Source organism: Poecilia latipinna, unplaced genomic scaffold (genome assembly GCF_001443285.1).
Source record: "Poecilia latipinna isolate Pla-1442-1.1 unplaced genomic scaffold, P_latipinna-1.0 Scaffold3980, whole genome shotgun sequence".
In the NCBI taxonomy this organism is placed as follows: domain Eukaryota; kingdom Metazoa; phylum Chordata; class Actinopteri; order Cyprinodontiformes; family Poeciliidae; genus Poecilia; species Poecilia latipinna.
Window position 1 is genome coordinate 8323 of NW_015116596.1, and position 24630 is coordinate 32952.

At 39.9% G+C, this 24630-nt stretch overlaps 3 protein-coding genes across 3 annotated transcripts in view; 2 read left to right on the forward strand and 1 right to left on the reverse strand.

Annotated features, from left to right (window-relative positions):
- Nucleotides 1-6232, reverse strand: part of pidd1 (p53-induced death domain protein 1) — a 14155-nt gene extending 7923 nt beyond the window's left edge. Inside the window, exons 1-12 of the mRNA XM_015025165.1 lie at nucleotides 4604-6232; nucleotides 3917-4330; nucleotides 3653-3805; nucleotides 3508-3553; nucleotides 3212-3413; nucleotides 2116-2265; nucleotides 1838-2011; nucleotides 1190-1337; nucleotides 972-1107; nucleotides 726-876; nucleotides 522-645; nucleotides 297-412 (exon numbers count right to left, since the gene is read on the reverse strand). Of these exons, the coding sequence (XP_014880651.1) occupies nucleotides 297-412; nucleotides 522-645; nucleotides 726-876; nucleotides 972-1107; nucleotides 1190-1337; nucleotides 1838-2011; nucleotides 2116-2265; nucleotides 3212-3413; nucleotides 3508-3553; nucleotides 3653-3805; nucleotides 3917-4330; nucleotides 4604-5072 (2283 nt within the window). The 5' untranslated portion in view covers nucleotides 5073-6232. The remainder of the gene's footprint in view (nucleotides 1-296; nucleotides 413-521; nucleotides 646-725; nucleotides 877-971; nucleotides 1108-1189; nucleotides 1338-1837; nucleotides 2012-2115; nucleotides 2266-3211; nucleotides 3414-3507; nucleotides 3554-3652; nucleotides 3806-3916; nucleotides 4331-4603) is intronic.
- A 1099-nt stretch (nucleotides 6233-7331) lies between these two features.
- Nucleotides 7332-15866, forward strand: pnpla2 (patatin-like phospholipase domain containing 2). The gene is made up of 10 exons (XM_015025164.1): nucleotides 7332-7694; nucleotides 7841-8039; nucleotides 9393-9625; nucleotides 9809-9874; nucleotides 11427-11636; nucleotides 12162-12222; nucleotides 12589-12789; nucleotides 13645-13777; nucleotides 14572-14694; nucleotides 15252-15866. The coding sequence occupies exons 2-10, from the start codon at nucleotides 7853-7855 to the stop codon at nucleotides 15571-15573; spliced, it is 1536 nt and encodes a 511-aa protein (XP_014880650.1). The 5' UTR covers nucleotides 7332-7694; nucleotides 7841-7852; the 3' UTR covers nucleotides 15574-15866.
- Nucleotides 15867-18399: 2533 nt separating this feature from the next.
- On the forward strand, nucleotides 18400-19183 carry LOC106942001 (protein phosphatase 1 regulatory subunit 12A-like). The gene is made up of 2 exons (XM_015025163.1): nucleotides 18400-18451; nucleotides 18861-19183. Exons 1-2 carry the CDS (start codon nucleotides 18400-18402, stop codon nucleotides 19181-19183), a joined length of 375 nt encoding a protein of 124 aa, XP_014880649.1.
- The last annotated feature ends 5447 nt before the right edge of the window (nucleotides 19184-24630 follow it).

Genomic DNA, 24630 nt, shown 5'->3' on the forward strand with positions numbered 1-24630 from the left:
ATATATATATATATATATATATTTCCTTCTTGGAGTGATCCAACCATGTTTTATTTCAACAGAACAACATCTGCATCTTATTTTGTTTTTATTGGGTCTTAGATGTGGGATGTTAAAACAGGCTTCCTTTCCTAAACTGAAAGTAATCAAAGTGAAGCAAAGCAACAGGGTGGCTCGCCATTTATTTTGTACGTGTAAATTAAAATGTCAGTGTAAATTAAAATGTTATACTCTTTGCATTACCTGCAGAGTGGACATGTAACATCCATTATTATTCACTGTTCTGTGTTTCTTACCTGTCCCCTCACCGGCCCTTTTTGCCCCTGAGCAGAACAGACGTACACTTCCTTCACATTTTTCAAACTGGAGTAAAACACAAAACACAGACGCCCCTCAACACAATCCGGCCTGTCTGGGGAAAATAAAATAAACATGTTAAAAAAAAAAAAAAAAAGCATGTTTACAGATGTTACACAGCAACACATAATTCAACATTAATGGCAGCAAAGATGAATTCCAACCTGTGACGATGTCTAAGCCCCTCTCAAAGCCAGCGAAGAACTGCTCTCCCTCCAGCAGGTCACACAGGTCAGAGGGGTGAGGTCCGTCATACTGCTCAGACAAAGACTGAACTCTGCCCTCCATCTGAGCAGAAAACCCACACAATTACTGTTCAGCATCTATACTTGAGGTTCCAAAGAAGGTCAAAAGGTGAGATGCTAAACCTTGTTAGCAGGCAGGCACTGCAGCAGAACCTGAGCGGGGTCCGTCTTCCGCTGGAGGACGAGGAACTGGACTTTAAACTGTTTTAGCCGTTGGTAAACCTTTCTGACCACCCCGCTAACACAACGCTGTGTAGTGTACCACAGCCAGTACCTATAATAGAGCAGATAAACCAAAGTTACAACACCCCCAGCATACAATCTGAAGTATGTCAATTGGAAATTGCATAACAAAGCGCAGCAGCTTACCAGGAGAAGTGGGTAATGTAGAAAATGGCGTACAGATGGGTAACATACAGGGACACTTGTGATGTAATGTCAGTCCAGGTTTGAGCAGCTGGATCTCCGTGAAGCACATGCAACTGAGACACATCGGCTTCATGCCCTGTGGAGCCACAGTAAATGTTAACGCATGCTAAAATATTCTGCTCATGCACGCATGTGAAGACCATGATGGCCGATGGAACCTGAGATTCCTGGTGGCAGAGGGATCTGGACTTTAACTGGCTGCAGGAACTGTGAGACAGGAGTCTGGGAGAGGCAGAGGAGGGGGCTGACTCTGGCCTGAGGATCGCCACACAGAGCCTGCACCTCAAACTCGGACACCTGCAGCACCTACAGAGAGACAGAGAGAGAGAGATGCATCAATGACTGGTCATGGTGACAGTGGTGTTCCTGCTTGTTGTGGCCATTTACGTTGAATTTTTGTAAGTCACAAGTTCTATCGTTTAGTTTTTTCTTTAGGTATTTAGGATCTACTGAAGTCAATTTGGAACCAAAGTCTGTAATTAATTTTTGTATTTGGAATTGTTATGATTGCTCCGGTAACTATTAGAGCCTCTCGTTATTTTAAGAGATGTTTTTTGTTTGTCAAATGTCCGGTGTGATGATGGGAGGTTTTTTAACCCTCCCACGGTCTGAAGAGATGAGTCATTTGGACCCCACAAGGTTTTCTCTGTGCTTTTTACTCACACTGACCCCGCGATCAAACAATCAAGTCAAAAGTGCGTTCAAAAAACAAACCAGCTGTTGCCACCCATTGCTTTTTCTTGGAATAATTTTGGTTTTGGAGCTTAGAATATTGTGTTCTTTTCACTGCTGTTTGCTGAACTCACCTGAAGGGTTATAGTGCGAGTCTGTGCAGTGGCGTCAGGAGGGAAGTGAAGCTTTATTCCAGGGTTGGAGCTGGACACCAGAAGAGCTCCTGCTGGTGTGACGGAGCAAGTATCCCTTACAGGTCTGGACACCGCCATAAACCAGGAGAAGTGGCTCACAAAGGAACATGCCAGCTACAAAAACAAGAAAAGTATATTTTATTCCACAAGTAACACTATGATCTGCATTAAAATAGAAGAACAAGCTTTACGGTCCAATTTCAGATGTTGTCGTTTACCCTGGCTGGACGTCCCCCAGGATAACAACAATGCTCCTCACTTCCTCTCCTGAGTTCAGTGGGCAGAGTGCTCCATGTCTGCCCGTCAAACGTGCGCAACACCACCTCCCCTCGTTTGGTCCGATGATACGGCACACACACCTCCACGGGCTGAAGCAAACAACAAAAACATGAACTGAGAAACCCCAAAACATTCCTAATAAATAGTACGAGTATTAATATAGACCACAGCTTGTTTGTTTGGATCCCCATTAGCCAAGTCCAAATTAAGGAAAAACATTTATTACAAAAACAGTTAGACACGCTTAATACAAGAGTAGTGACTTACTGATTTCTAAATGTAGAATTAAAACACTATATAATGAACTAATTAAACAGGGCTCTTGTAAGAGGTCTAGCATTTGTTGCGTTTAAAACGGACAAAGGAAGGGCGTTCCATGTTTTCATTCCTCTAAAGACAACCGTCTTTTGTCCAGCATTTCTGTTACATGGTGGAAGAGTAAAACAACCTTTTAAACCAACCCTGTATTAAAATTGTATAAAGTGTGGCTAAGTAGATGTTGGTTATATTAAACATTTGGTATCTTAGATACTACAATAATTCTAAAAATGCATAAAAAGGCAATTACAGCCTTATTTTTAACCAAACGCCAACCTAATGCTTGGTGCAGCTGGCATGTTCCTTGCTCTTAATGATGCTGTTTGTTCACTAATGGTCTCCAACATAATCTCCCACAGCTTTACTTTTTCACATTGAGTTTTGTTACATTCTCATTCCAAATTGTATTAAATTGATCAATTAAAGGCTGTGAGTACTTGTACATGTTTTTTTTTTCCCCCACATTGTTATAATGGGATATTTGTGTGCAGAAATTTGAGTAGAAATTCATTGAAGCCTTCGAAGTAAGGCTGTAATATAACAAAATATTGACAAATTGAAGCATGGTTAATGCTTCCTGGATGCTCTTTAAGAGTACAAGAGCAAAACGTGGAGAATACATGCCTCACTTCTCTAGATCTCAAGGCTTATTAATACTTTTTCATGGCACTGTACATCTGTGTTAATGTAATAAACTATAGCGAATCATTTTCACACCTTTAAAAACGTAACACCATGAGGACAAAGCTCCAGGGGCCGACTCAGAAGGATGTCGTGTTCCTCCAGCCACACCCATTTCCTGTTTGGCCTTTTCTCACCCCACGTGAATTTGGTGGTTGTCATCAGGCATCCAGGGGGGAACGTCAGCTCAGCCCCTCCTGGGAGAAACACATGGCGACCAGCAGACGAAACAAAGAAACTAAAGAGCAAAGGAGAAAGACACGTTTGGTGCTGCAACGCTTAAGCAGACAGCGTTGGTTTACACATTTGATCACGTTACAGCAGAGCCGTACCTGTGCTTGTTGGATCCAAGATGCAACTTTTGGATTTTTGGGTGATCTGATAAGACAAGACAATTTTAATGAGCACAATACAAAAAGTGCATTGCATGATTACAATAAAAGAAATGTGAGCATAAACCAATTTATGTCTGCTCACCCGGTACGGGAGGCAGAGGAGGCGGCGTCGGAGGTTTTCCCAAAGGATTATCACGAACGTCCATTGTCAACAGAGGGAGTTCATTCAGACATTTTGGAATTACCCGGAACTCATTGCTGTAGATGACCAGTTCCCTGAGAGAAACAAGAGAGCCTGTGCAATAAATAAAAACTCATCAACAACTTAACTCCCAGCAAGCAGAATATCTTGTTTATTTCTAAAGTGGTCTATATCCAAAACCGTAATTCACCCTGAACCTCTTACCCATGCTGTCTGGCAGCTGTTTCAGCTTGTTGTGAGACAATTCCAACTTAACAAGCTCCCCAAGGAAACCAATTTCATCAGGCAGTTGCTGGAGAACGTTATGTGATACATCGAGCCTCTGCAGCGCTTTTAGTTGACCCACGCTTGGGGGAACAGACACCAATTTATTCCCCATCAGGGACAGGTAGGTTAAGGATGATAATTGGCCTAAATCTGGAGGCAAAGCTGAGATGTGGTTGTGGCAGAGAAGCAACGTGGACAGCACCGGCAGTTGGAGCAGGCATGACGGCATAAAGGTAAGCTGGTTGAAGGAGAGATCCACGTGTTTCAGGTGAGACAGATTTGACATGGAGCCTGGCAAACTGGTGAGGAGTCCAGGCAGGGGATCACCTCGGGAGTCATAAAAGCGATGTCCTTTAAGAAAGAAAAGTAAATACAGAAGATGGTGAAGGCAATATCTTCAGAGCAGATGTTTTATTTTAGCTATCCAAAATACCTTCTGTTCAGTCTACAAACAATTTTTAATATTTTTGAGCATCTAGAGCTAAAATCGGTTCTGAAAAGAGTATGTTAGACATTTGAAAAGGCGCAAAAATATAAGAAAAGAATTTATCTAAACTAAATATAAATATATAAACAAAAATATGGCAATATGCATGCTGATGTGTTGGTGAAGCTATATGTTACCCCGGATGGTCAAAGAGTGAAGCCCTGTCATATGAGGAAGGACATCCAGTGCAGCATCAAGCCCAGGTTTGCCCTCAGAGCCCAGTCTCAGGTACTTGATGCCCCTCAGATGATCAGGGTCATACCCCCATACTAAGGGCAACGCAGCTGCTCCTCCGAGGTAAACATCCAGGGTCAGCCTGGTGTCTGTCATGATTGCAGAAAGCTCCACAGAAGGAGGCAAGGGTGGCGACAGAGACAGGACTGAGCCACGGGAAGATGAGGAAGATGAAGAAAGAGGATGAAACATTGACGAGAAAGAAGAGGACAGGCTTGAGATGGAGCGATCACTGGGGTCCGCTGAGTAAGCCTCCCTCTCGGGTTCGGCAACCTCAGCTCCAGGCGCATATTTTGGTTCTCTCAATCCAGGTACCGATTCCCCACAAGCCAGCAAAGCTGTGGAGACGTTTAGATTTTCGTTATTCTCCATCTTCTGACCTTCTTTGTTTTAGAGTCCAAAGAAGATCAAGGTCTCCACCTTCCTCATGAGGAGTTGTGTCTTCTTCAGGCTTTCTCTCCATAAAAAGCGTTTATTAAGCCCTTTTGCTACTGCAGTGATGTCTCTGGGTTTCTCGCTTTCCATAACACGTTACATGGCTGATTACAGGCAACTTTGTACTTCATGGCAGTAAGGATAAGTGGTGAGAACCCCTTATCAAGAGAAATTCACTGTACTAAGTGTAAACGTCAAAGTCGCAAACACCGTTTTTAAGTTAACGTAAGCCATAACTATCTTTAAATAATCAACCAAATATGCATACTATTTTAAAATATGTTTTTCTAATAGCTATCACAGTTTTCCAGGATAAAAACAGGAAACTTTAAAATCGGGATTGACTGTTCGCTGTGTGACGCTACTTCCTGGTTCCAGAACGTTTTTAAAGAAAATCCGTTACGTCACTGGGGCGCGCTTGTTTTAAGTTACGTTGTATTCCGGATAGAGAAGGCACTATGCGGGTATAAGAATCCAATTGGTGCTGACGGTCCCGCCCCTCTCTCTGGTTCTTATATTTTACAACAAGCGTGAAGTTAGTAGCGCCGCCAAAGTTTCAACTAAGGGCGGGACAACGTTGTCAACGTGTCTAGGCGATGCAACTTCACATTTAGGCGCTTGGTGTCGCTGTTTATTCTGGCAGAATAACAAACTGCAATTGCTTACAATAAAAAAAAAAGATTTCTTTGTTCAGCTTTGGTTTACCATTCAAGCAAAAACATATAAAGTTATACTTCTTGTGCGAGGGTTCCCATCAGAAGTTAAAGTAGAACATTCTAATAAATATTTAATAGTGTTTTAAACGGAAATTAAAATAAATGTGACTGCAGAATGGGAAAGAATGAGTGATTTAATAAATAATAAACTGACTTAAAGTTACTAAGCAGACCATTCTGTAAAAGTAGTCAAACACTGGATATAGTTTGTCCTTTCACCCCAAATAACTGATTTTTTTTAAATTATTATTATTATTTAAGGTTATGTAATCAAGATTGCTGTCTCAAAACGTGGATATAAGAAAAATCAGAAACAATAACAACCTTGGAAGCATTTTCAGGAATACCATTCAGTTGTCAAATATCTTTGTTGATAATTTCAGCTACAAGTGGTTTGTTTGTTTGTTTGTTTGTTTGTTTGTTTGTTTGTTTGTTTGTTTGTTTGTTTGTTTGTTTGTTTGTTTGTTTGTTTGTTTGTTTGTTTTGGGATTTTATTTTTAGTTTGTGAGCCCCATCTATGTTTCCTGGAAATCTACTGCATCATCATCTACTTCCACTGAATATGTAGATTTCTCTAATTATTACAATTTGTGATCATTTACAATTTTCCTCAGATATTAAATGGGAATCTGCAAAACTAGAATTGGGTGGAAAGTCGCCCAGTCTGGTCCCGCCCCTAGGAGCATTTATAATATATCTCATGAGATAATTATAATATTATAAATGAGAGAGAAAATTCCCCAAACATCGGACATTAATATATTAGTATTAATATCCGATATATTAATATTAACACTGGATTAACATGGGATATTAACATTTTAATATCCCATGTTAATATTGGGGGAATTTTCTCTCTCATTTAGACTCCCCTGCATTTAATCATTACTGTTCAGACAGTGGTATCTTTTTAGAATAGAAATCTATAAACTCGGGGAAAGTAGCACATCCTGCTTTCACAATAGGATGTGTTAATCTGGGCCTTTCTCAACATGGACTGTTTTTTTTGTTTTGTTTTGTTTTTTGTTTGTCTTATTCTGCTAACAGCTTATTCAAGGAAGTGATCAGTCAGAAATATTGCACAGTGCACTTTCTATATATTTGGGGTTTCAACTTTCCTTTTGTTAAAAACATCCAATATTTTTGTTAATAACAGGAAATGTTAAAGTTACATGTCCCTTATGAAATATACAGGCACTGTCTTTTTTTTTTTTTTTTTTTTTGTTTTAAAGAGTCACCTTCTGTTGTTGGAGCAGCGCTATTATGAAATGAAACGCTTCATATAGAGCTTTGTTGTTTTCAGCGATTGTCATGTAAACAGAGAGTTCCAGAAATCAGTACACCTTACTTCCAGATTCTTTTGAAGACTATTGTGAAACAAACTCAAAATAAGACCTCTGGTCTCTGAATTGTTATTTGTTAAAGTTAGGAACATAAACATTGAACAAAACAAAACGTGGAGTTCCTCCTACGGAAATAACGTTTGATAATGTCAGAAAAAACTGACCGCAAACTGATTTCATCAGCAACTCAGCGATGAAAGCTATGATTGGTTAAAATGTAACTTTGTTCAATTCTCATTGATCAAGGTTCCTTTCCGACTAAAATGTGATTGGTCAAGCTGTTCATCCTGTATCCTCCCTCTTGATTATGCAAACAGAGCATGTGAAATAATAACAATCGCCCAAAGTTTACTTCGTATTTATTCATTTCCTCCGATCTAGTTTATTTAAAAGCTGTTAAGAACTTTCAGTGTTAAGGGATTTGCGTGTTGCTCTCTAAACTATATTCATTTTTTAACCGTTAGCTGAGGACATCTGCTGTGCAATAACAAAACTAACTGGTAAAGGTTTAGTACTTTTAAGTACGTGATGCGAAAGGGGAATACTTAAAATTTTAAGAGTCTGTTATTGCAAAAGAAACGTGTAAGCTGTTCCGTGAAGGGTAACGTTTAAACTCAAAGTTAAGCTTCCGCGATCCCGGGCACAGCTCTGGACAAGCATGTTCCCGTTAGACTCGCCCTGGAACATCTCCTTCGCAGGCTGCGGCTTCCTGGGGATCTACCACATCGGTGTGGCCAGCTGTCTGCTGGAGCAGGCTCCTTTCCTGGTGCTGAACGCCAGACACATCTATGGAGCCTCTGCGGGGGCCCTCACCGCCACTGCTTTGGTCACTGGAGTGTGTCTTGGTATGTACCGTTTGCTGTCTGTGTGCACCTGCAAAGGATGGCGAGACCATAGCATCCAGTTTCAATTGTTAGTTTCAGTAATTGCATGAATTGTAACATTAAACTGGCACAAACTGATTAGAATAGAACTTATTTTAATGTTACCTGTAGTTTCAGCTCAGATAAAAATTTCTCTTCTTGTCACCTTAAATCATCATAATGTCTTAAGAATAAAGATTTGGGGAGTTATTTGAGTTGAGTAGTTTGACTTTATTGAACATAGTGTAATAAAAGAATGACCAAGTAGTAAAGTTTGCTCACACGTTCAAATCAGTTTTGGTAACACTTTAGTTGAAGGGGTGTGCATAAAACTGACATAACACCGTCATAAACGTGACATAACGTCTGCCATAAACATAAAGAAGTCTTCATGAATGTTTATGACAGCTGTCATGAAGTGTCATTCGGTAAATAATGGCACTTTTAATGCAAAGTTGCACTAAAAGTTGCATTGAAAGTCCATTAAAATGGCAACTTTGCATTAAATTATAATTTACAAAATCATGCAAAGTTGGCACTTTTAATGGACTTTCAATGCATCTTTTAAAGCAACTTTGCATTAAAAGTGTCATTATTTACCGAATGACACTTCATGACAACTGTCATAAACAGTCATAGAGACTTCTTTATGTTCATGACACATATTATGTCATGTTTATGACAATGTGATGTCAGTCTTATGCACACCCCGTCAAATAAAGTGTTACTTTAAATAAAGTGTTTTATAATTTCTTCAATGCACTGTAAAATATAAATCTTCTACAACAGTTATTTTCTGTGAAAGTCAGGCTGTTTAGAAAACCAAAATAGTAATTAAACAGTACATAGTCTACCCTAACCCCTAACCCAAAATTTTATTTTTTACTTATGTTGTTCAAGTTGACATGAACAATAATATGACTTAGATTGAGACCATAAACCTACAGCATTTGCCACAGCAAGTGGATGGAGCATTTTTAGTCTCTAAAGTAAAATAAATATGATAGAACATGCAAGTAACTTAATGTAATGGTAAGGTATCAAAATAAACTCTCTTATTTTTAATTGGATATATTAGTTAAGTTACCTATGCTAACAAGTTTCCTCTCTTGAACTGAGTTGGTACAGCTCAGGTTGAAACTGTCTCAAATTAAATTCAGCCCTCTTTAGAAAAGAGGAAAACTTAAAAACATTTAACTTAGCGTAACTTTGTTCATACTAATGGGCTGAACTTGAACTTGACTGGGTTTTATCACAAAAGCGATAAATGTCTAACCCTGATGTTTGGCTGTGATCCACATGATTGTGAACCTCCGCTCCTGTAATTAACTGCAGGAGATGCTGGGGCAAGCATAATTGAAGTCGCCAAAGAGGCAAGGAAGCGGCTCCTCGGACCCATGCATCCCACCTTTAACCTGGTGAAGATTGTCCGTCAGCTCCTGAGGCGGAATCTCCCCGCCGACAGCCCCCACCGAGCCAACGGGCGACTGGGGATCTCTCTGACCCGGGTGGCAGATGGAGAAAACGTCCTGGTGTCTCACTTCAACGATAAGGAGGAGCTGATTCAGGTATGCACTAAATAACATAAAGACTAGACACCTTTTACTGCTACTTCCAGGTTTACCTATTCTCACTCTTCTGGAGTGAAACAACTGAAGTTCCTCTAATTCTCACACTCTTACTCTGCCCATACAAATTCACTCCAAAAAGGGCTCAAGTATCTAATTTGCAATTATTTGTTTTTTTATTAGGCATGTGTCTGCAGTGCCTACATCCCCGTGTATTGTGGCCTCATTCCTCCCACATTTCAAGGAGTGGTGAGTAAATTCTCTGTCCCTTTTCCTGTTGTTGCCATTCTTCTGTTTTCAGACTAATTAAGTTGAATTTAACTCTGTGATTTGGGAAGATTTACATTAAAACTGGTTTTTCTGATATGATGTAAGAACAGTCTGACCTTTTTCTAACTCAAAGTGTTTTACTTCATTCTTTGTTGCTTTTGGCACATTTTCTTTTTCCGTCACTGTACCCGCTGGGGCCCTCCGCTCCTTCAGAATGTGTTTGTTCCTAATGCCACGTGTGTGTAAACAGTGGTTACAAAATTCCACTAGCGTTAGTGTTTGTCTGAAATTTTACTCTCAGGAGGGAGGTTGGAAAGTCTTCTTTTTCCTCTTTTCTGTTTTGTTCGTCATGTTTCTAGTGCAAAGGTTTTTTCTGAGAAATATCACTGGCAGTACCGGCCTCCCACTGTGAACTTTGTGATGGGTTTTATGGAGTTTAACACTGTATGAGAGTGTGTGTGTGTGTGTGTGTGTGTGTGTGTGTGTGTGTGTTTGGATTGAGGCAAAACTTAGAGAGTGGCAGAGCCAAAATGTGATCAGGTGGCCTCACATGTGATTTGATGTTTTCTTAGTGCCCTCTTGTGACTTAAATCCTGATGTCACGATCTCTTTACAGACACACACTGCCTGTGTGTGTAAAGAGACTTACCAGTGGTTTAGTTTTTCTTCTCACAAATGTACGCTGACGATAAAAAAAAAAAAATAGTTGTGCAATAATGTATGGGTTGGCACCGCAGGATTTCACAGAAAGCTACAATTTTGAAAAACACCCTGAGGAAAAAAACGGATTTGTGTGTATATGGTTGGGATCAGCTAATCTGCTGGCATTGGCGTAAATTATAGTTAACAAGCAACTTTTGACAAATTCTGACAGATTTAGAGTGGCAAATGATCCAACTCTATGTGTCTGAGCCAAATTTGGACTCTTAAAAAACTTTCTAGGATATGCTGTGATGACGACGATAAATTTATTCTCATGCTTGGTTCCAGTTCTTAAATGCAGCTCGCAGAATACAAGAGTACACGCCAGAAGAAGAAATTTGCTCAAAAACATGAGAATAAAGAGGTTAATAATAATAATAATAATAATAATAATAATAATACTAATAATAATAATAAATCAACAGCTATGATCAATTGCTTTGTGCCTCATGTGATGTCACTAAAGGCATGTTGTTTGCATGGAACGCTGTGAATTTTTAAAAAATCTAATCAAGATAAATAACAAAAATAGCAAACAAATAGAAAACTTAAGATGTTGTTCTGTCGGGGAGAATTTATATCTATAGTTTACTTGATTGATTTCTTTTAAAAGTCTTGTTTTGTAGCTTTGACACTTCATAACCTTTGATAAAAACCTGCCCTTATCAATACAGAGGATATGCTCTCACTATTATCGCATCCTGTTTATTTCCTGCACTGTGGATGAATTCCCCCCCACCCCCCCTCCTCAGTTCCGTTTGTGGAAACTTTGTGCATTCATTGATCTGACTCTGTTTGCTCTGCTGCTGTTTATCTTTTTCCCGTTCAGCGATATGTTGACGGGGGAATCTCCGACAACCTGCCGCAGTACGAGCTGAAGAACACCATCACCGTCTCCCCCTTTTCCGGAGAGAGCGACATCTGCCCTCGAGACACTTCCACCAACATCCACGAGCTGCGTTTCACCAACACAAGCATCCAGTTCACCCTCACCAACCTATACAGAGTCTCTAGGGCGCTTTTCCCACCAAATCCAATGGTAGGCCTTTCTCTAATAAAACGTTCTTTCCCTTAGAGTTTTTCCGCATCTTGTCATGCTAAACCTTCGATATTTGTATTTATGATTTTCTTTTAATTAATGTGTCTTGTTCTAATCTTTTAATGTTTTGATCTGTGTTTTATGGTCCGAATTTGTTGCTGTCTAATTGTTTTTACTGATTGTAGCACTTTGAGATTTCTGTAAATTTATTTATTGTGTTTATTTAAGAATCCCAACTAGGCTCTAAAATAGTAGAGGCTATTCCTCCTGGGGTCCACACACCACAAACATTACAATAAAGTCGTACTTTTACAAAAGTTACAAAGAAAAGACATAATGAAATCTCTGAAGACACAAAACACAAAATTCAAGTCAACCGCCTCAACAATTTAAACATTTTACGAACATTACAAAAGGTAACGTTAATTACCTTAAAACTCACAAACAACAGCATGCAAGATGGAGTGATCACACTGGGCTGCTTTGACACATAAAAGGTTAACATAAATGTGTGTTTGAATGCAGGTCATGAAGGGCATGTGCAAGCAGGGATACAAAGATGCCCTGCACTTTTTAAAGAGAAATGGTAAGACTTGCTTTTTTCTGCGAAAAGCCTCAAAGCTCCTTTGAGTAAATCTGGCTACAAACCAGCATTATTGATTTCTTGGTTTTGTCTCTTGACCACGAACGTTTATGTTGTACACAGCGTGTCGGTCCTGATACATTATCAGAACCCATGCTTCCTGCTACCATGTCAGCAAATCAATGGGCTTGTTTGTGTTTTCTTGTGATAAGCTCGAATTACTCATCGCAGTTATTTAAGTACACGCAAGCAGTGAAATTTATATTTGGTTGTTTAAAAAAAGCACATTTACCAGAGATTTTATATTATTTTATAGAATACATTGATGAATCAGTAAGGCTTATGTCTTCTGTTTTATGTGAAACTTAGGATTGCTTAGTTACACCGGGCCTCAAACAGACAGAGCTTTGCTGGCCAAAAGAGAAGAACGTAAGGCCTGTGATGAAGGGAGGGATGAGAAAAACAACAAGGCAGAAGAAAAGCCACAGGTGGAGGCAAAAGTTGAGCTTCATGCCAGCTCCTCACTAGACGAGCATACCATCGAGTATCTTCCACCTGCCGTGCACAAAGGTAAAATTTCACTCAACCTGACAGTGTACCATATTACAGTTTGTGTGAATAGCAGCCTTTGTTTTGTTTTGTTCTTCTCTTCATTAACATCGGACTTTTTTAAGGTTTAAAGCAATTCTTAAACATGTTCTCTTGAGTCCTTTTTTAAGTTTTTATTGCAGCTATTGCAAAAACACGTTTCCAGTAAAGTTTATGTATCCGACTGCTGACCCTGAATGTTTTTGTTTGCTTGCTTATTGTGGTACTTAATATACTTCTTATTAAGCGCATGTCAATTTTTTTCTAATGAACAAATTAGCTCTTTCCAGCACTTTGTTATACATACCTTTGTAGATTGAAAAAACATTGTATTTTCTGTGTAGGTTCCAACTGGATAAGAATCCCATATACATAACAAAACTGGTTTTGTACGCCAACATTAAGTTTTATAACCATTCTACCCCCCCCAAAAAAGCTATCGTAAATGCTGCTAAAAATGTGTAGGCTATGCTTAGAAGTCTCTGCAAAGAGTGAACTCTACCGGTTCTGCCAAGAAGACATGAGGTCAAGCTGGGACTTGTTTATATTCAGTGTGTATGAATATACTTAAGCTGGTGTGAAATGAAGAAAATTCACAAGAAATCCATCCAATTATGCACCCAAGTATTTATTTATTTTTAAAATTAATTTGTGTTTTCCATCCACCTTGAAAAAAAGAATGTTTCAGATGCAAAATTAAAACCCCAAAGTTAACAGCGGTGGCAAATTATATTCACAAAACGTGACAGAATAAATTATATCCACTAAATGGTGCAAGTGTTTAGTAACGTAACTTGTGAAATTCTTTAACTTCTGCGTGTTTGGCGCCCCCTGCAGCTCTACTGGAGGCCTGCCTGGAGAGGAGGAGCCTGGTGCAGTCTCTGGGCAACCTGCTCCCTTTCAGGATGGCATCGGCCCTGATGCTCCCCTACACGCTGCCTCTGGAGTCCGCTGTGTCCTTGACTCTCAGGTGATGTGTGACTTCATCACATCACACCCCATTCCCACTGTTTCTGATAGTGTTGTACGTGTCTGCTTGTATGTTTCGTAATAGAAGCCATTTTTCAGGAAATACAACGTTTTTAAAGTATTGAAACAGTGTAGATTTGAAGTTTATTTCATCCACTTTTTTGTGCGGTCATTATTTTCACCCCTTATGAAAACTGGTAAAAGGCTGCAAGAATTACTTCCTTCTTGTAATGTAGAGGCTTAATATCACAGTGAATACTAAGAAAAATACAACTATTAACTGAAGTGTGCTTGTTCATTGTCACAGCTGCAACAGTTATTGGCACCTGTAGCAATATTACTTTTACTCTGTTGTTTGCAATTTCACAGTTTTTATGAACTTATTAATTAGTAATCCTTGAGTTACTATTCCTCTGACAGAGTTGCCCTTTTCTCTCAAGTCAAAATGAAAAACAGTGGAACATCTCATTCACAATTTTCAAATGTGTGTTCAGGTGATAAAGGCTAAAAGAAAAATGTTAATTCCACACATTTAAACTCATCTTAGCAATTACTATGTATAAAACAATTGGAACTGGCACAAACGAGGTTGGATGAAGACCTGAACTTTTCTTGAAACCATGAACAGTGAGGGCTGCATAAAAATGGCATGTCTTCATCACCAGGTCTCTTCACTTAACTTTACTTCAAGACTTTACCAGGGGCACCATTTTGATAGTTGAGGGCAATGTTTATCGCTGTTACTGGGGATGCTTACGTTGTGCGCTGACTGATGATGATGTCTTCCATGTGCAGGCTTCTGGAGTGGCTTCCAGATGTGCAGGAGGATGTGGGCTGGATCCGAGAGCAGATACTGAAAATCCTGCAGCGTCTTCTGAGTCAGGCTTCCAGAAACTTCTCGCAGCACGTGTCTGCCAGGTACTTCATAAAACAGACTCGGTTACAGTTGCAGCCTAATGTTGCGTAACATATCAGACATGTCTGTACACACCTGACTGACAGAGGCTACTCTCGGCAGCATTTGATCTTGGCAGATTTCAGCTTCGCAGGGTTTGCAGAACCATATCGTTTTAGCCGTTTGAGTGTGGCAGGAACTCAAAGTGACTGATATGTCAACAATCAAGCCAACACCGATTGAGAAATAGTTGCATTTTTGCACATCCTACTGTCACTACATTAGATTTAGACAGCAAACATACTGTTTTAGTTGTATGTTAAAATAAATCTTGCAAAAACTCTGATCCTTTAGAGAGGTAATCCAAAGGAGTTCAGAGTTTGTTTGTAGTATTTTTTTTTCTTTTGCTGAAAAGCAAAACATGGCACTTTGTGAGTAAAGTTAGCTCAGCACAAAACTTTTCTCAACATGTAAATGTAATAATACATTAAAGCATCTCCACATCATGGTACTGCAATTTTCTTTTGTATTTATTTACAATTATTTGAACTGATTTTTCGTTTGCAATCTCTTCTAATAGGCTGTTCTGCCACCTGGAGCTGCACCATTACAGGTCCCTCCCATCCAAGGCCAGCTCCAGCAACCTCTTTCCCGCCTGGATGAACAGCAGCGGCTCTTCAATGCAGGACGTGTTCGACCGGTACAAGAACCGGCTGCTGTCTGGGGTTCTCTGCATCGACATGGACCTGCAAGGCTCCTTCAAAACCGGTCAGATCCCACCAGAGACCAGCCGCGTGGCCAGCTTTTTCCAGCAAGACTTTGCAGAACGCAAAGGTTATTTTAATAATCCTCAAGGTGGCAAACCTGCTAAACCTCTGAGCAGATCTAAGAGCTTTTGGTAGGCTTCAGCTGTGATCACAATCCTGATCCAGGAAGAGTGAAAAGCAAAAGTAGGGCTGAATTTTCACACTAAGATACTGTATGTTAAAGTTGCGATGTTGATATTGCATTTGAAATGCAGTCAGCTGCTTTGTGTAGTGTTTGGAAGCAGTGATGTAGTACTTTGAAAAATAATTCATACCTCCTTTAAGTTTACACCAACACAAATTGGATAACTGTGAAATGGAAGAAAAATGAATGGTTTTTGGGCTGCACAGTGGCGCAGTTGATAGAGCTGTTGCCTTGCAGCAAGAAGGTTCTGGGTTCAATTCTTTCTGCATGGAGTTTGCATGTTCTCCCTGTGCATGCGTGGGTTTTCTCTGGGTACTCCGGCTTCCTCCCACAGTCCAAAAACATGACTGTCAGGTTAATTGGCCTCTCCAAATTGCCCCTAGGTGTGAGTGTGTATATGCATGGTTGTGTGTCTCTGTGTTGCCCTGCGACAGACTGGCGACCTGTCCAGGGTGACCCCGCCCCTCACCCGGAACGATAGCTGGAGAAAGGCACCAGCAACCCTCCCGACCCCACTGAGGGATAAGGGTGTAAAGAAAATGGATGGATGAATGGTTTTCACTTTTTTTCTCCAATCAAAAATAAGAGAATAGCATGTGTTTGTAATCAGCCCTGCTGGAGCCACATCTCACTGCATGTACACCTAGAAGCATTTCGTAATATGTCTCTGACAGCCGTAGATATTTAGAGACTGACATTTTCACCCATTCGTCAACCTCAGTCAGAATGGTCGGGAAGGGAACGTGAAAAGCAAGTCTTTCCTCAAATTCCCAACCAAATCTGGACTTTGACTGGGCCTTTCCAATACATAAATATGTTCCGGTTTCAGGTCTAATACATCCTCTACCATGTTTTCTTCAAGGATAGCCCAGTTTTACAACTTATGACCTGCTTTCTTATCCTGGTGGAATAGAAGCATCTCCACATCATGATACTGCAGTGTTTCACTGTCTGGTTCATGTGTTCAGGGTTATCGGCAGCGTTAGTTCTCTGCCACACAGTGTTTTTTTTTTGTTGTTTTTGTTGTTTCTTTCCAAATGCATGCCACATGCCACACGCCACACTTTTCAGATATTTAATTGTAAGTAATCTCCAAAACCATGGAGATTATTTACTTATGGTCGACTGTTTCATTTTCTACTTAAAATTCCAAAAACTACAGCGAGGTGTAAGGCGTGGCAACAATCTACAAAACTTCAAGAACCATAAATAGTTTTTTAAAGCACAGGCACGTTTACTGGGTGTTCGACGTTTTTGGACCGATGCCTGAATCAGAAATAAGCCATTAGATTCAGGCATTCATGGAGTATTACGTCAACAGAAGTACACTTAAAATTTGCACAGTTAGTCAGTCATGCACAAACTTGAATTACAGGATGTTACAAAGACTTAGCACAGTAAAAAAAAAAAAAAAATGTGTTGATGGTTTTAGTGGAAGGCAGTCAGCCACAAAGTGAAGCAGCATTTTCCTGCCTGCAGTTACTTTTGGCTCACAGGAAGCTCTGGACAAAACGGAAAACATTAGAGTTGGTTTGTTAAAAACAGTTACTCCATTTGCGTGATGCAATTTCCAATGCACTATGTTTAAAGAAAGCTTACTTTGTTTTTAACAAATGTACTAATGTAAATGGCTAAAACAAAATGATGTGTATGCAGTACATGAAATTACTGTGGTGATCATGTATATTTGCAGTCATACTTTTTGTGATCTTTCATTGTTCTGTTTTTTTTTTCACTGCTTCTTACTTTAGTTAATTATTTTAAAATATGTTTGGTGCTTTGTTCAGTGTCAATCATTTTTTTCAGAACTGCTCATTTTCTACTTATTAAGTAACCAAGCTCTTTAAGTACTCGTCATGTACAGGGTGTTTCATTTTAATCAATCTATAAGAACATTTGATTTGCTAAAAGCTTACATGTTATTTGCCAAGTAAATGTAATGTGCTGATTTTGTCACCAGGTGTCATCATGTTTAGAGTTTGTGATCATAAAATAAACTGGTAATCCCCATGATTAACTACAGCATATAACTACAACTTTGTTAAACAACAGAAAAAAACATCCATCTTATGACAAGACAAACTGGAGCAGCAGTAGGCATATGCTGCAAATCATCCAAGTTTAATTATAAACTACAGAGGATTTTTCACTGTTTGTGGTTTAGGATTGGCATAAACTGTGTTTGTAACTGTAATGACAATAAAGTAAAAAACTACAAAAATGTCAAGTAGTAAAAAAAGAAAACAGGAAAAAGTAGTTTTTTCATGCACCAAATTTAGACTGGGGTTTATTCCCCTGACCTCTAAAACCACTGTAGGTTTGGATTGCAACACTAGATATTTGTGGGTTTCTAGCAATTCGGTCAGTTAAAAGAAAGTTAAACTACATTTATCATTCCTCCATTATAAGCCACATGTTAAGATGCAATTTGGCATGAAGCATACATTTTGCAAAGTACTTTTTTAAGTGTATCACCTTTTTCACTTCTCAAGTTTTTGTTTCAATAATTATCTATGTTGTTATATTTGGTGAAAGAAAAAAGTTATTATCTTGACGTGACTTTAATATTAGCAACATCTGTCCATCCTTGCTCACTTCTAAGGGCAACTTAGACCAAACTGTTATGCTAAGCCAGCCAGAATACATGGAGAGTCCTACACACACCATGCACACCCTGGAATCTGGACATGTCACCAATCACAAGGCCACACAGAAAAACTCAACTATGCGCACAGGCATCTAAGAGCATTTCAGAGAGACCATTAAATTTAATAGTCATGGTTTTGGGCTGCGAGGAAGCTGGAGTACCCAGAGAAAACCCCGGCATGTGTACACCATGCAGAAAGAGCCCAGGGCGGGATTTGAGCCTAGGACCTTCTTGTTGCAAGACAAAAATGCTTTGCAGTGTTTTAGAGAAAAGGAGATGAAAGTGTGTCCATTCTAATTATTTTATTATTTTAGATTTAGTATTAAAGGGGATCAAAAGTGGCTAGGTGTCGTTAAAAAAAGCATTTTGTTAAGTGCTGAAGCTGAAGCAGCGAATTTGAAGCTAACTTGTGTTGCAGTAAGTAAATTCCGAGCCGACCCTGAAGGGACCAGGGGGCTGCCGCTGAAGTTCTCAGCGAAGTTTGCGGTTTCAATTGTAGAGGTCGTCCACCAGGTGGCGCAGCCCAGGCAGGGGGTGAGAAGGCTCAATCTAAACACCGCACTCCGCTGCTTCTCCTCCTCGTACCATGAGCTGAATCTGTCCGGGGACACACCAGGGGGAAGATGGCGGCCACTGACCATTCCCGGTCCGAAGCTGCCAAACAACGACGGCAGGATCAGCTCCAGCGATGGCTGGGCTCGGAAACGGACCGGACGGGGTCGGAGACTCGGAAAACCACGGGCTGTTCTGGGACGCGGCGCGCGAAAGTGCAGTTCGCGCAGGGAGCCGTGTTTATGGCCGCCTGCTCCGCCGGCGACCGGGAGGAGGTGGCGGCGCTACTCCGACAAGGAGCTGACATCAACCACGCCAACGTAGACGGGCTGACAGCGCTTCACCAGGTGGACAGTTTTTAACTTTGTGTCTGTTATTAAGACACTAAATTTTTTTTTTTTTTTTTTTTTTTTTTTGCAGGCGTCCGATTGTCTCTAAACTAACCGCGACGTTGATCCGTTAATGAGCCTCACAGAATGAGGCGTTCAGGTTATCTAGCTCGTTAGGTAAAATGTGTTGCTTTCTAGGAAACAAAGTAAACGTTTGCTTAATATTTACCGCATCGGGTTCTGCAGCTTCATCGGAGTGCTTGGATTTGTTCAGGGAGGTTTAGGCAGAATTTCTGGCCTGTGTGTGGATTGTCACAGTTTCTTTACTTTAGCCTGACACGTCCGCCTTATTTTTTCCCCCCTTGGTTAGTTTAATACTTCTTGCTTTGTTTTTTTAGTTTTATACCACACAGTAAAATGAGGTCATATCAATGTTGCTGGGATGATATTCTTTTATAGACGCAGACTAGCAGGGTTGAGGCAGACACTCCCTGTGTAGTGATATATTGTAATAATCTAGTGAACAAACAGGTCCTCCTGTAGAAAAACTAAAACTACAGGAGGGGTAGGAAATTAATTAATTCCAAAAGTTACAGTTCATAGATTCAGCATGTATATTATTTTATTGTATTTATTTTACTAGGTTTGTTCCATTGAGATCATACAGCTTATTTGCAAGGGAGATCTGGTCAAAATAGTTTAGTCTTGGTTGTTTTTAGATGGACAACAATAATGGACTAAGAATTAAGCCTTGTGGAACCTCTTTTGCAAGTTTGGCTTGTTATATCTGAACCATCTTGGTTCTGTCTTGAAGCTACTTTGCAAACCCTCCAACTGCTTGTTTAAAAACAAAAAGGTATCAGAGGCGTTTGAGGAATCCAGTTGCATAGAAAGATGGCACTACTTTTTTTTTTATCAAAGGCTTTTTTTTAAGGGCATTGATGGTTTTTATAGGAGCAGTAGAAGTGCCATGATCTTCAGGAAAACATGTGTTGTGTGACAAGGAAATTAAACTAGCTATATGTTCTTTTTCTTGTCCGCTGACCGAGGATTACTGCTCTTAGAGATGTTTCTGTCTATCGTCTTCAACTTTAGAGACCCTCCCTCCTTTCTACTTCAGTGTCATCAGTGGGCTGCACTCTGGACATCGTCACTGTCACACAAACCTTCTGTGATGCTGCATTTCCTTTTCATTTATAACACGGGGTGTCAAACACGTCGTCGTCTCATTACGCAAGCTGAAGACAAAGCCAGCGAGTGTCATATGTGATATTTAAGGAGATGTAAACATTGTTTTTTTCCCCCCCATATATGAGGTTTCCAAAAGAGCTGCAAACGCTTCAGTCATTTATAGCTACCAGTGAGACTTTCCTGTGAAAGCAATTAAACTTATTATAGTTTTTTACCTGTAGAACCATTTTTTTTTTGTTGTTGTTGTTATTTTTGTTTTGTTGTAAACCATTATTTGTTCCCAAAGACAAGCTTCCAAGCTCACTGTTTGTGTTCCACTGAGATGATTTTCAAATCCAAACTTAGTACTTCTGCATCACCTGATGGTGGTGAACCAAGCCATAAGACTCACAATGAGCTCAATACTCCATGTTTGCCCCAAAATCCATGATACAATTTAGATAGAAATGACTAGATTTGAAAGAGTCAAAGTTCATCTCCTCTGTTTTCTTCAGCTTGTGTAACATGAGGGTCACCAGAGTCGAATTCTGGCTCATGCAACGTGGAACCCTCTTTTAATTTCAATGCAACTTGAATGCTTTAGAGTCATTATTTGTCAAATGTCGGTCCTCCTTCACACTATTTAATGAAATGCGATCTTTTTGACTTGGATAAACACAAAGAAGAACCAGAAGTTTGTCTTTACACTGGCCATCAATGCTGATGTGTGTTTGTTATGGGGAGGGGCGATGCACTACTTGGTATTATATTTAAGGAAGTGGTAGTAAACCCAAGATAAAAGTTTTGTAAAGCGTTCCTGTTTTAGTTTGATCCCCATGTGGTACCCAAGTGAGGTTTTTATCCATCCCGTTCCTCCCCTGTTGCTCATCTGTTGCCTGGCAACTTGAATCAAATATAGGCCTACTCTTTCCAAACTTTCCATCCTCACCAACCAAAGACTTTCTCCACAACACCGTCTTTCTCCTCCTCCTCCTCCTCCTCCGACTGCTTCGCTCGCTCCTTCTCTTCCTCCTTCCTCTCTGCCAGTTCCCTGTGGAAGGGACTTCGGGGATTTCAGATGAAGAAATGGAAAACATTCCTCAAACAGCACAAGCTGCTGTCAAAGGCGATTTCCACAATGAGTCACTTGATGACTTGGAGAAAGACTCCGCTTGGAGGGTCTGTGCTCACCTCTGAAGCCTTCACAGGGGCAAGAAGTGCCCTCTGTTCTTTCATTCAGCTACTTGTTCGGATACCGCTCCCACCAAACAGACACACATCCCTCAGTAGTGGGTGAATAAAGCTTTTTGGCGCCGCTTGCAAGCGTCATCTTCTGTTCTTACAACAAGCACATTTTTGATCCCACCCCCCCAACCTGGTTTCCCGCTAATTGTCTCATATTGCGAGGAGCGAAGGAAGGCCTGTAGCGGCTTTGCGATTAGTTGATTTAGACCAAAAGCAAAGCCTCTTAGGTAGCTTAAGTCACTCCTGGAGGGGAACGGCTCTGTGTGAGGCTTTAGCATCATGTAAACACTCTCATTACTCTCCACTCAGTTTGAGGAGTTATAATTACTGATGTTGATGTGACGGCATTTACTTCAGGTTAGCAAATTCTGTTATCCACATCCAAATAAATAAAGAGAAAGAGGAGGTTTCTCAGCAGCAATTGGCAGGAAAAAAAAAAAGTCCCCAGAAGACGATTCCTTTTCTTTTCTCAGGCGAGAAAAGGCGAGGTTGATATGTGTGGCTTTCCAGTTAAACGTCTTGACTTCTATACTTATCGTGTCAAAACTTACTGCGGGCATCTCTATTGTCATGGTGATTAATTGTCAACGCCTTTGAGATCTCTTAACTTCTCATCTGATGCTGGGAGAAGATCAGAATGTCATTTGTTCATGAGTGAACATTTGCAAGGCTAACAGCATCCTCGTGTCTTCACTGTTTTTGTTTTGCTTTGTGATGTCAAGCTATTTTTAAGCAGAGCAGCCTATGTATGGGCTTAGAAAACTTTGAGAATGCATCTGTGGGGTCCGAAGGCTTGTCCTAGTGACCGGAGCGGTCACAACTTCCTGTGTGGTCAGCGCTACAAGGATCAGTCAACAAGTGAAATAAGTTGACTGATCCCCATTCAACGTTTTTGGTTGTTGTCTTTTATTTTGGATATTTAAAATCACTTCCAGTTCCAGTGTTGGCTGTTCTGTGCAAAATTAGGGTTTATTAGTCTCTTGCATTATCGTGCAAATATCAATATATTATTTGAAAATGATCTCAAAAATCCAGTACTATTGTTTATTGCGATAATTTCTGGGACAATTTATCGTTCAGTAAAATGTCTGATTGTGACAAACCTAGACTCATCTTCGTAATGACATTATAAATATGTTGCTTATAAAGTAAAAATTACGTCTTTCACTGTTTTCTTCATGTTAGTGTTTGTTTGAAATTGCAAAAGGGTAAGTTGTCATAAAAGACGTTGAGTAATTAAGGTATTACTGAGTCATTCTAACACATGAATATGCTAATAAACCATTTAGTTGTTTTGGATCATTGTGAAGCTCCTGCTCAGTCTTAGATTGTGAACAATTTTGTTCCATTCTTTTAATCAGCTCTGACCAGCTTCACTGTTTTTGCTGAAGAAAACTTTTGTCACAGCATGATGCTTCCACCACCATGTTTCACAATCGGGATAATGTGAAGTGTTATTCCTTCACAGATTTTCATGGGCTTTCTCTCAGCAACACATTTCTTCCTTCCTTCCACTGGTCCAGATTTGTGGAGCATCTTATTGTCCTTTCAACAGACTTTCCTACCTGAGCTGTGGTTCTTTGCGGCTCCTCCAGATTTGTGCTTTTCTTTTGTGACCTGTTTAGGTTGACTGTCTTTTCCTTGTAGATTTGTAGTACGGCTGAAACAATTAATTGTATATTAATCGTGATATATTAATTATTGAAATAATCGTCAACTTATTTAGTGACAGTTTAACTAGAGTATAAACAATCAGAAAAGGCCAGTTGTTGAAAGAACAAGATCTTCAAAGCAGTAATTTAGAGAAAACTGTGCAAAAATATATACATTTTGCCTTAAAGATATAAAAAAAAACAACATAAAAACAAGATGGTGAACAGATCATCTCTACACTGTTAGGTCAAACAGAAAGGGCTAAGGTTTTCACTTTGCTGTTAGTATTTTACTTCATTTTTTCGCTTCAAATGATCAAGCATACGCTAAAGGGATACTTTCTTATTTCAGTTCAGCCAATAAAATGTTAAAAGGAAATAGATGTTTTTATTTGTACCTTTTATGTATTTCTAATATTGTATAAATAGGCATAAGTGGTTTAATGGGAAAATCTGAAGAATATGCTATTTTTTAAATCCAATTAATTGTAAGAATAATTGACAGAAAAATCAATCGCTGAAATAATTTAGTAGCAGTCATACTTTGCAGGTCTCATACTCTGTCTCTTCAATTAATTTACCAACTAGTGGACGTTATTATCATAAGGTGTCTTTAAATTCTTGCAATATATTTTATTTCGAAGTGAAAAACAGGAAAAAGGTTAAGGGAAGTGAATATTTTTGCAAGGCGCCGCATGTAGTCTGTCTCATCTGTGTTTTTATTTCTACGTAACGACAGCGGTCTTGTTCCTGGGGCTGGTTGAAACCTTTTGTAGTGCCAATTTGTGACTCATTGCTAAGACAAAAAACAGCTGACTGACAGTAAAACGCCTTAATCTGGCCTCTCTACTCAGCTGTTGGCCACTTTATGTGTCACTACAATACATTTGGATGCATATACAACCAGTCGGGGAGAAAAAACAAAGTAAGGGGACTCCTTTCTTGGAAAATCAAGAACTGCCTCAGGTGTTCTCAGTTGGCAAAAGCATTAGGAGCGCTGTGAGAAGAAGTAGCATATCTTGATTTTCTTGCTAATGGGTACACAATGCTGCAAGCGCTGAAGGCAGTGGGTGCGAAACATTAAGCTGCAGGTTTCCGTAGACATACTTGCACTCAGTTGCTAAAAGCAGGAGAAAATGTCGCATGTAAATATTGGATTGGACCTGAAAGGAGCCACACTGTGATAGGACTGGGTCATAGCAGCCCAGAGCTGCTGCTTCTGTAGGAAGCTCCCTGTCTCAGATATCCTCTTTCCATCAAAACGGACCATCATTGTGATGCTTGTGTGGACTAAAGGCACGACCGAGTTGGCCAACAAAAGAGGCAGCTACTGCAGGTTCGTACAATGGAAAGGTTTGTGACGGTTTTATTGGAAAGGTTCCACAGAAAAGCACAACATTGGAGTTTTTTTTT

Excerpts from the sequence above, each read along its gene's own strand:
- pnpla2 (XM_015025164.1), top strand. The coding sequence starts at position 7,853 with ATGTTCCCGTTAGACTCGCCCTGGAACATCTCCTTCGCAGGCTGCGGC. Across the intron at positions 9,626-9,808 it reads ATAAGGAGGAGCTGATTCAG|GCATGTGTCTGCAGTGCCTA; the intron begins GTATGCACTAAA and ends TTTTTTTATTAG. Across the intron at positions 13,778-14,571 it reads GCTGTGTCCTTGACTCTCAG|GCTTCTGGAGTGGCTTCCAG; the intron begins GTGATGTGTGAC and ends TTCCATGTGCAG.
- LOC106942001 (XM_015025163.1), top strand. The coding sequence starts at position 18,400 with ATGGTTTTGGGCTGCGAGGAAGCTGGAGTACCCAGAGAAAACCCCGGC. Across the intron at positions 18,452-18,860 it reads CAGAGAAAACCCCGGCATGT|CTGAATCTGTCCGGGGACAC; the intron begins GTACACCATGCA and ends TCGTACCATGAG.